This window comes from Glycine max, chromosome 9 (genome assembly GCF_000004515.6).
Source record: "Glycine max cultivar Williams 82 chromosome 9, Glycine_max_v4.0, whole genome shotgun sequence".
NCBI lineage: Eukaryota > Viridiplantae > Streptophyta > Magnoliopsida > Fabales > Fabaceae > Glycine > Glycine max.
The window spans coordinates 2,713,145-2,724,990 of record NC_038245.2 but is presented as its reverse complement, the minus strand read 5'-3'; the positions used below and the strand labels follow the sequence as shown (position 1 = coordinate 2,724,990).

General features: G+C 31.6%; 1 protein-coding gene and 1 long non-coding RNA gene across 3 annotated transcripts; both read left to right on the top strand.

Moving 5' to 3' along the window:
• The first annotated feature begins 241 nt into the window (after positions 1–241).
• LOC100810152 (uncharacterized) lies at positions 242–1,664 on the top strand. Its single transcript, XR_415837.4, has 2 exons — positions 242–411; positions 766–1,664. It is a non-coding gene; the product is annotated as an uncharacterized lncRNA (long non-coding RNA).
• Positions 1,665–8,946: 7,282 nt separating this feature from the next.
• Positions 8,947–11,093, top strand: LOC100808532 (uncharacterized). 2 transcript variants are annotated; one of them, XM_003533079.4, is made up of 4 exons: positions 8,947–9,131; positions 9,224–9,525; positions 10,152–10,373; positions 10,763–11,093. In XM_003533079.4, the coding sequence occupies exons 2-4, from the start codon at positions 9,268–9,270 to the stop codon at positions 11,009–11,011; spliced, it is 729 nt and encodes a 242-aa protein (XP_003533127.1). In that variant the 5' UTR covers positions 8,947–9,131; positions 9,224–9,267; the 3' UTR covers positions 11,012–11,093. The 2 variants fall into 2 exon arrangements, with proteins under 2 accessions (XP_003533127.1, XP_006586877.1); XM_006586814.3 differs by having other exon boundaries at positions 8,989–9,131; positions 10,161–10,373.
• Positions 11,094–11,846: the final 753 nt, after the last annotated feature.

Here is an 11,846-nt window from a genome sequence, read left to right as displayed (position 1 = left end):
ACAAAATTATTTCATCTTTTTCCTTTCCTAGGTCGGTCATAGAAAACTACGTTTCCAACATTTAACATTTTTTTCCTTTATGCTTTTCTCTCATCCGGGCCCTGCTGACGTCATCAGGTCCATTTAGATTTTTCTGGGCCTTGGACCTGTCGCAATCAGGTCCATTGGGAAAGCCCACTGGCCGCCTCATACACACTCATGTTTCCTTTTTTCGTCAATATAAACACCTCTTCATTTCTTCCATTCCCTCCTATCTTACCATAACAAAAAGTCCTCTCTCTCTCTCTCTCTTTCACACTCTCACTTTTTCTGTGCTTCTCTTCTCTCTCCTTTCACCCTCTTGGAATAATAGAGTAGGGAGAAAAAAAAGGGTCTCAAAGATGAGACCAAAAGACGGGTTTTTCATCAAAGGTACTATACTAATACTAGTGTACAAGTGTGTGTGTTGAGCTTGTAAAATAAAATTTGCATCATATAGAATCATAGCTTGCACTGCACAGTTATTTAGAACCTTTTTAATATGTGTAATTCATATATGTTTGTACTAGCTTATGCCATAAGATAATTATTCTGTGACTGACTGAACTATTTACTTTATGGTAACTAAGATATTCTCTTGTATTCTTTTAATTGTTTTTATGTTCACTTTTTTCTATCCTCCCCTTACTTTTTCATCTAATCTAAAGCTGGCTCTCCTGCTTCTGCTTCTGCCATTCTTCTTCATTATTCTCTGCACTAATTTTAAGAGCATGATACATGATACAGGTCCCTATAAGGGAGGGTTTTTTCTCATGCATGTGGCTAGCAGCAGCAGCAAGTGCAAGGTGGCCATGAGCATGACCATGGTCAACGACCCTTTGAGGAGAATTGGGAGGTGTGACCAAAAAAAAGAAGCCATTAGTGGCTCTGAAATTGGAGCTGACAATTCTCCTGCAGCAGGAGCAGCTTCTTCATTCTAATCTGGTGCTATCCTATCTGAGCTTTTTACTACTACTACTACCCTTTCTTTCTTCATCTAATTTCTACCACACTTTTCTCTTTGTTTTTCCCTTGGAGTCTTCTTCTTGACCTTGTAAGACCTTTTCTTGACCTTGTAAGACCTCACACCCTATCTCTTCTCTTTGTTTTTGCTTTTGTGGAAGACCCTGTATCACTATCCACTGATATAGAGTTTGATCTCCTTCTTTCCCCGTTACCACCCAACTCATACTTTCCTTCCTTGTCTATCCCTCCTGAGCTGTTCCAATTTAATTAATTTGGCCTACCATATATGATGCAACAATTTAATGTAATATTATGCCATACCATGGTATCATATGGTATGGTATAGCTTCATAGAAATTAATTAAGGACCTTACCTTAACCTTAGAAGTTACAACCTCTGCCAAATGTGTTGTTAGCTATTTGGAGACCATGGCTTCCAAGAGAGTACAACAATTGGGGTATATTATTTTTATTTTATTTGATATTTTTTTTTTATCTTGGTGAGAAATTAATGTAGTTCGTGCAGCATCATGGTTGGTCGTGGTCCTTAAGGTATCTGTGGTAAGTTGTAAAGAGTGGCCATAGTTAATAATAAATCAATGCTGCTAGTATTCAGAGGAAATTCAAAAGCCAAATCTGTATCATATATATTTCTGTTATGGCAATCAATTTCGCTTGTATCATTGTGTGCAGAATATTTATGCTGTGTTGCAGACATCTGTTTCGTTGTTTTATATGTTGTTTGGCTGAGAAAGTGTGCAACAACTGCATACCATATTATTCTTTTAGATCTAAGCAAGAGTCTCCCTCGTGACTGCTCCAATGTACAAATATCCACTGTATTATTGGAGTTATCTCTTTCTCTCTCTCTCTGAGAAAATTCAGAAGCTTAATTTGTGCCCATTTCATTTCATTTCTTTTGCTTATTTAAAATAAAAAAGCTGAAAATAGTAAATTTGTTTGGATACAAGACTAAAGTATTTTTGACAGCTTCTCTGATGAAAAAACTTTATATACCCTTGTATCCAAACAATCCCTATATCCAAGCTTAGCCAGCCTCATCATATCATATAGTATTAAACAAACAATAAAAGCTGGTTGCTGTTTATAGTTTTTTTTACCTCCCCCAACATAATCATAGAGCTTCACCCCAAAAGGAGAATTGAATTAGTAAATGCTCAAAGAAGCAAACAAAAATCCAGAATGAAAGTAGAGAGAGAAAGAGAGAGATAATTCCCTGATCTTTCCCTATCTTGTTGATTTGTTTTCTTCTTTTATGCAAGACAAGTAAGATAAAATGTCATGAGCAATCTCAATTTGGCACTACATGTGTCCTAGGCTGCTAGAGCCCCATCTCTCCATCCAATGCATCGGACTCAAAGGCATTAAAGTCACTCACTACATCCAATTCAACAATATTACTAATTAGAATCACCATTCTCTTGCTCATTAATTAGTACAGATCCTTTCTTTCTTGCTTTTTTATTTTAATTTTTTACTTGTAATCTTTTTCTTTTATCTACAAATATCAATATTAGAATGTTAATTTTATCAACAAAATCAGTCGAACATCTTTTAATCATCAAACTACTCAATCAACTCACCTTATATCTCTGACCATAAGTTGAATTACAAACACCGGGGGTGTTCAATTTATCTACTGCACATAACAAAGTGTGAATGTGTGATATGATAACTTTCCAAGCAAGTGAGGTGGCTGCAATTTTGATGTTCAAAACACTATTTTCCCTATCCCTCTCTTTATTTGGAAGGGTGCTTCAGCCATTCCTTTCACATAGCAGGGCAAGGACAAGCAATTTGGGATAGAATACAACCTGAGCCCATAAGGAATATTACACCCCCACTGTTTTTCTATGGGGCTGCCACAGACACCTACCAGCCTCAAATAGTGAAGAATAGATAGGTTGGAAATTACTAACTTCTCCTTCAATTCATTTTCTACATAGGAAAATATCAAATATGTCGGCATCAAAGTTTTTTAAAAGAAAAATAAAATAAGGGGTGGGGGTGGAACTCATGTGTTTTTACTTTTTAACCATATATCAATTCAGCTGCCTAACATATTGTTTCCATCAATCATCAGCACGTGGTAGCCCAACCTATTAAAATGACTAGCGTAGAAAAATATTTTTTTCTTCTCTCTGTATACATACTGTATGGAGTATATTCCAAAATAGATGCATAAAATTTAGTGTATGGACACGCATTGTGTGGTGGTTATGCTTATGCAAGTCTGGGGAAAGAAAGAGAAATTGTCACACATCAACTACGGATAGCTTTTGGATACAATTTTATTAATTAAATTGCGTACCTTGACTTTAAATTGCACTTCACACACTCGATCGTAATATATTGCGGTTTTTACTTTTGAAGGTTGTTACTACTTACAATTGTATCACAACTACATTTATAAAAAATATTCGTATACAATTTTACTAGTTACAATATAATCGCTATCACGTGAGGATGCAAGTGAATCAACTCACTTTCACTTTGACTAGAGCGTATAAATCTTATGCTAGTGTCCATGTTTTATTATCATATACCAACATGTATCTATTCTCTCATTCTGAAAGAAATGAAATAAATTTATCTTCTTAAATATATAATATATAATCATAATTTAAAATCATATTACATACTTTTAAGATTTAAGTTGACCAAATTACAATTTGGATTGGTTTAGCATAACTCGGATTTTTCTAAGTACATACTTGTAGGTTTTAGAATTAGAAGTAAAGTGGACAAAGAGTATGCAATAATAGAAGACATATGTCAACTACGTACCACTATTAATTTTGACAAAACATGCTTTACGAAATTGAATATTTATTCTAACTTAGAAACCGTTTACATTGCCACTTCTCATATAAAGTTACACCAATAACAATAAGGATTACAAATTTAATTAGAATATATTGATACTTTGAATATTTTTTATACTCATTTAATTATATATTATGGTAAATTTATTCGTTTTCATAAATTCTGAGATGGTTTTTTACAAACCATGTGAAAACCTTTACAATCATCGTGCATAAAAATTAAAACATATTTCTCAACATTCAGCAAAATGAATGTAAAATCTTCATTCAATCGGTAATATGTAGCACACAGATTAATGAATGAAAAGTTTGACTCTGATTATATGGAACTGTCAAAGGTAATTATAAGATGAAGGTAAACAAGCCACTAAAGGTATAAGAAAAAGAGCTTTGTATGCATTTTTTATGTGCCCAAAAGGGATCAAAGGTAGGTGACTTCTTGCACAAAATGATGATGTCTATGAATGGACATTGAAAAGTTAAATGCCTTTCCCTATAGTATGAGTTACTAACTATTTACCCCCACCCCACTTATGGGGCCCCTATTCTTTTCTCTGTTTGTAGTTTGTGGCAATGAGAGTGTGACAACATAAAGGCTGAGCTTGAATTAAGTTACAGTCACGATATACAAATTCACGTATTTATTTTGAGGTCATTTGGTATTAGGTACTACCAGCATTGGCCCCATCTTGGTCAAGCCTTTTTCCACCTTTTAGGTCATGCGAACATGGCTCCTTCATTAGGTTTTACTTTTTGATCAATATCATTCCATTCAAGACCTTTGGAAAGTAAGGGAATGACATCTCAATAATGCCTTAATGGAAAAACAGGAAAAAAATAAATAAATAAATTCAATGCTGCTTTTCCAGGAAGCTAGTGAGAGGGCATCAGAGGGAGTATACCCAATTTAACATAAATAAAGAATTCTTAGTTGTACAGTTAGTAGGGTTACAAAACTAATTATTACATTTGTAGCACGGCAAGGAGGCCATAGAATTTTACTTTTTTTTTTTCTAAATAATTACTATATGACATTGTAAAGGGATTTTTTTATTCGTGTGTTTAACATATAGGGACTTTTTTTTTAAAGGCCAACTGCAACTATTCATTAATATCAAGCTTTACATCTGTCTATCTACAAGGTGCACCATATATATAACAGAAGATTAAGACTCCAAAAAACTATGTGATCAAAGCTGATCCCAAAATATCACTAAAAAGCCTTCCTTTCTCAAAAAATATGGGGACCTTATTATATACATCAAAGCTTCGTCTTAATTTAAGTTAATTCTTTAAACACAATAATTGTCTATACTCTTAAGATTAAAGTTTGATCAGGTTTGAAAAAGGATCTTAAGAGTGTCTAGGATTATGTCAAGACTGTGGGAGATTGTATATATGTACCTCATCATATGACATCATTCTCAGTGTTCATGTTATTTTTGTTAGAGAAATTTTTAAGGTTGTATTTGGATTGATGATAAAGAATAAAATAAAACGAATTGAAATATAATAAAAATATTATTTCATCGTTTAGATATTTTATAATTGAACAAAATAATTTCATTATGCCTTCATATCCCCTCACCTCCAAGAAAATTGCTTGCTTAAGTCCTTTAACTCCAAATACCACAAAGATCGTACCATTATGAATCAAGCATCAAGCTTTTAAAATAAAAATGAAAAGAAAGAAAGGGACGCTCTCATATCAAGTAAACCTATTAGAAGGAGGAGAGAGATATACAAATTGTTTATCTAAGCCTAACAATAAAAACTAAACTCATGAGTATTCGACCTTGTTCCAACTTTAATGGGAAAATTTCACTTTAACCTAGAGTCAAGATTGAGTTTTCCCTTACTTAAAAAAGCGTGATCAAATTTGGGTTCCACTAAGTAAATTCCTGCCCTTATACCCACCCTCAGGTTATAAGAGGGGGGTTTGGGGAAACAAAATTAGATAATAAGTATACTTATAATTAGAGGCTATTTAACCATAATTTTTTGTTGTAAAATCATATGAACTTTTATAGGAATATATTTAATTTGTTATTCTTTTCAAGTTTTTTTAATTATAAAAAATATTTTTCTCCCACACATAAATTTTTCTGTGCATCGCTGGGTACATGCACTAGTAAGGGATTAAGGGGTGAATATGCAATATACACAAGTAGAGTGAACGGTAAAAAGGAAATAAAATTTTAAAAAAGAAAATGATGGCGGGGAGGGGGTTAGAAAAAAAGGTTTGCAAAAAATAAACTCTGGTAATCTTATAAATGGGACTTCTTTTAATTTCTTAGTGACTTAGGAGCAATGACATTAGTTGCTTACATAGTTTGCACATATTGGGTAATTAGGTTAGAGGTTGAAAGTGATGGAGTATAGATTTATTAGATTGAATATTTTTTGTCTCACATTTTATTAAAATATCATCTTTTTGAATTTTGAAAAAAATGTAACGTGTTTTTTTTATTAAATTCTAAAAAATACTTTTTGGATATTTTTTCTTCTTCTCGAAAGTACTTTTTAGAATATAAAATTAAAATTATATTCCAAAAAATATTTTTCAGAACTTATAATCATGTGCTCCAGAAACTATATTCCATAATGACGTTTAAAATTTTGTATTTCAGAAAATATTTTTTGATACAAAAAATTAAACATCAATTTTAAAATGTATTTTCCTAAAGAAGTGCACTTAGAAAAAAAAAAAGGAAAGTAGATATAAAAAATGCCTGGTTTTATTTGTTTATTATTATATCAAGGACATTAATAGTGTAATAGATCAGACAAACTGTACAAAAGAAAAATGCATCTTATTATAGTACTATGCAGTTTTTCCAATATATTTCTTTGAACGTATTTATTACTTAAAAAGCATTTTTCCTCTAAAAGAATTCGAACAAACGGACCTTAATCTTATCTTAACCAAATGTGATAAAACCATGAGAAAAAAGGAAAAACATTTACCCACCTTTAAGGCTTTAACATCTCATCTTCGTTACTGCTATTGCTGCTCAATTTCCACCATGAGCGGCCTTAAACTTAATTCTCACCAACAAAAAGTTTCACCAAACATATTGTACCTTGCAATAATGCTAACGGATTGTACCTGAGTGAATAAAATGTTTTATAATAAAAATCAAATTTTACCTAAATATAATTATCTCTGTAACTAGAATTTAAGTAAAAATAATTATTTTAATATTGAAACATTTATGTCAGCGTGATATTATTGTCAAATTCACCAGTTTTGTGATAATTATTGGTTTTTGTCAAAAAAAATTAACTAATCATATTTAATAAAATATCTCTTCTAAATCATCATTTTTTACTTGAGACTTTCCTAAAAAATATGGAGTTCAATTTCATTTTCACCAACAACTTCCTAGAAAAAGATGACGAGTTCAAGGTCCCATATGACCAAATTTGCTCTCAGAAGAGAAGAATATAATTTATAATATAATACTCATTACGAAGGGAGGGGAATATATTTTTTACTCTATATATTATACAACTTTATTTAATATTATTGTTTAATAAATTTTTAAGATTCTATTAATACGATTTTTATGAATTGAGAAACAATAAATACTAATTCTGTAACTTCCACTAATATCGATTTCGACGAAACAATTTTACAATTTAATTTAATTTTTATGTCAAATGATTGTTTATAATTAGATAAAAAAATATTATAATATGATTTATGCTAAAATATAATTTTTATCTCTTTATTTTTTAAAATTTGTGATTTTACTTCTTCTATTTTTTAATTGAAACATTTTATCTTTCACTTTTAAAAATTTGTGATTTTATTCTTTTTTTAAATTTCAGACTTAACTATGTAATTTTTTTAATAAATTAAGTTTGTTAATAATTATATAATTTTAAAAAATATTTGTAACGTGGATATCAAATAGATGCGTGTTAGTTACTAAATATGAAATATCTCAATTAAAAAATAAAAGACTAAAATCTTAATTTTTTAAAATTGAATGATAAAATGTCTCAATTAAAAAATAAAAAAACTAAAATCATGAATGTAAGAAAATAGGAGAATAAAAATTACAGCCTATAATTTAAAAATATCTAATTGAAAATTTTATTTTGACTATGTTTAATTTAATTAGATATTTTAGTTAGTTTTTAGCATTTTTTACTAATTGAAAATCTTGTTTGACAGTTTGATAAATAATTTTTTTTATTAATTTGTAGTATTTTTGAAAATTATTTCAAGTAATATATTTCAAAAGTTTTTAACTTTTTATATTTTTTTATCCTCAATATATTTATCAAATTTTTTTATTATCTTTTTTAAATAAATCATAATTTTATTATTTTTATATTTTAAGTTTTTTCAATAACTAATTTTATGAAATACTTATCATTTAATGAGTTAACTTTTTTAACTTTCAACTAATTTTTTAATTAATTTCATCCAACATAACTGGATTTTAGTCGTAAATCGTAAATATTAACCAAATCAACATAAGATTCCACACTCTTGGTGGAAATATAAAATCAATCCTTTTTCATTCAAAACTTTAGGGTGTGTTTGGTTTGTATTTTCATTTTTTGTTTTCATTTCCTGAAAACTGTTTTCATTTTCAAAAGATTTGAATTCTGAAAACATGTTTGGTTTGATTTCTTGTTTTCTGTTTTCATGAAATAAAAATATTGAAAATTCATGATATATTGACTTATTGTCTTTTTGTATTTTTAGATTTGCTTAAAACTACATTCACCGCAGTTTCATTTTAACAAAAATGAGACTTCTGTTCTCAACAAAATACTGAAAACGAAAATTTATTATTTTCATTTTCTAGTTGTTTTCTGTTTTCATTTTCACTGAAAATATTTTTAGAAATCAAACCAAACACATTTTCATCACCGTTTTTTGTTTTCAGTGAAAATGAAAACAGAAAACAACCAAACCAAACACCCGTTAGTTTTCTTCTCAATTTTCCTTCTCTTGGATTGGACTGCATGTTTCTTTTTTTCTTTTTAAAATTTTTTGAAGTCTTCGTAATTTCTGGCATACCCTTCACTAATTGCTTAGGTGCCCCCATTAAAGTTTTCACAAATTCCTCGGACACCCTCACTAACCATTTGATCCAACGTCTGGCGTTTGATCAGAAAAAGAGATCACCAAAAAAACTCTAGAACCCTCTCTCTTTTATTGTGCTCCCCGAAATCAAATCAAGATCCTCTAAATTGCCCTAACTAAATTGCACAATAATCTCACAACTTTGAAAAGGAGATATAGCATCGTTTGTCTCTGCTCTTTGATTGCAGCGTCCGGTAAGTGATTTTCCTCTATCGTTTTCGCGTTCCTTTCTTTCTCGCATGCTTTCTTGGTTATTGATTATTGGTTATTTTGGTATGAAATGCAGGCATGTGATTGATGTGTGAATTTTGAGGTGCTGTGTTCCGTTTGATGAAAATGAGTGTTATCCGAGTTGCTCCATGTCTTCCTGGGGTTTATGCTCCCCCAATCACGTCGTCTCAGTTGCGTCGCCGCGATTTTAACTCAACGCCACCTTCATTGCCGACGGCGTTTGACCCTATCTCTGTCACTTCCCTGAGCCTAAAAGCCGAACCCTCGCCTCGCTTACATTGCTTGCATGGCCTCAAATCTCGCCAACCTCTGCACGTTTGTTTCGCCGGTGGACAAGAAATGATGGAAAATAACGGGGTAATCATACATCGTCTTGGAAAATAACTCGATTTAGTCCCTAAATATACACTCTTTGATCGGTTTTAATCGTTGTCATTTTGGACGGCAGAGACTAAAACAAATTAAAAAGAATACGTCTGAAGATTAAATTGATTAATTTTTAGGTGTAAAGACTGAAATGTAAAGATTGTAAATTGAAAAGCATACGTGTAAAGACTAAAATGAGCGATTTTTAGGTGTAGAGACTAAATATGTAAAGATTGTGTAGATTATAGGGATCAAATGAGCACTTAAATCCTTTTTGATATTTCCTTACTTAGGTTATTAACTATCAAGTATGTGTTGCTTCATGTGAGAATATTTTTATTGTTATTGTGTCACTACTGCTGTTATGTTGAGAGGCATTGAGACCATTAGGTAGAGAAGTGGGGGGTAGTTTATTTCTATGAGGCCAATTTTTCATTGAAACCCTTTTCTTTAAATGACTCTCGGGTTTTTTTCCAACTGTGAACCTTGGCTGGGCATGTTTAAGGGATGTGAGTAGAGGAATTAGAGTTGCTTGGATGCTCTTGATATATATTTTCTTGTTTTGGATTTTGGATTTGAATTGTTCTTCAGTTACTAAGTATTAGTAACATAATTAGGATTTCCAGAGCAAATCTCTTCAGAAAGCTATGGGACAATTGAAGGGATATTCGATAGAGGATATATTGCGACAGCAAATAGAAAAGGGCGGAAGTGGGGGAAAGCCTCCAGGAGGACGAGGTAGTGGTGGTGGTGGCAGCGACAACAGCTCTGGTGGATCAGATGGGATGTCAAATGAAACTCTTCAAGTTGTTTTAGCATCAGTTTGCTTTATATTAATGGTAAACTCTCTCTTTCTCTCTCTCTCTCTCTTGTTACATGAATTGTGTGTATGCACAAGTCCTTCCTCATTCACTTATTAGTCTTGAGATTTCTTTATTGACTGTGAAAAATGGAGGAAAAGCTTGAAGTGATGTTACTAAGTTAACAATGATAGTTAATATACTTAATGGAAGATGACTGTAAATATAAATTGCATTGGAATAAACAACTGGTACCAGGAAATACTTTCTGAAGTACTTATAATGCATGAGGTGGTTGAGTTTGGATATATTCATATGCAAAATTTTGATGATAGTTGATTACCTTGGACAATTTTTTTTTTATTAAGAAGGTTGATAGGATGCATGTGCCACGCCTCATTTAATAACATCCCATTTTTCTTTTCCAGTATATTTTTGTCATCAATGGCTTAGAACTTCTAAAGCTAGCTAAGGACTGCATCAAGTTTGTGTCTGGTAGAGGCCAGAGTGTTCGATTGAAGCAAGCCGTGTACAAATGGGTACGAATTTACAAGAATATCATTGAGAAGATGGAAGCTGCCAGGAATGGGTTGGAGAAAGCCTCCACTTGCTTGTTGGACCATGATTTCTTCCGAGGTGTCTTTAGGCATAACATGAAATCAAATCCAGAAGAATAATTTTTCCGTGTACCTATTCATATAAATTTTGGTTTCCTTCTTTAGGACAAAAAGTACATTCAATATATATATTTTTTGGGTATACATTCAATATCATTCTTCGTTTGCTGAAATTTCACCATTTGAGAATAACAGGTTAAATTAAATCATTGCAGTTTTTGCATATATTTTGTTCATCTAGAGAATAATACACTTTGGAAACTCCTAATGTTTGGTGTGAACTCACGAATTTAGTGAGTTCTGCATTGTGTGACCAGTGTTGGTCATGCTTTTTTTATTATGTGTGTCCTCTTTAATTGTTCTTTAGTTGTATCACCTTAGCTAACTTTGCAAGAATGATCTAGAAACACCATTATACTGGGTGGCTCGTGAACTCCTCATAAGTGACTCCTCACTAGTGGTTTGTAAGGGTTCATTAATCGTTTAGTTAGTTCTGTCACTAAGGATCTAGTTAGTTCTGTAACTAAGTATTGATCGGCAGTTGCTTCGTGTATTCCATAATTACTTCCTGCACCTAATCTGGAATGTAAAATTATCTTTCGGATTAAAGTGTCTGCGATATGGTTGGGTAATCCATATTTGAAGATCATCTGCAAGTCTAGTTGCCCCATTGCTAACTTGATGAATAGGCACATGCTTGCTGTTGCATGTTTTAATCCAAATTTCTTCCAATAAATAAACTTGAGTATAAATTGTTAAGTTCAAAACAAGGTTTGTGTTCAGTGGAATAGATTAGTTCTTCACAACGTGATAAATCAATGTTTGAATTATCAATACAAAAAATGTTTATATTTAGTGTTTGATTGTACTTTAAACAAAATCATCTTCCAAACAG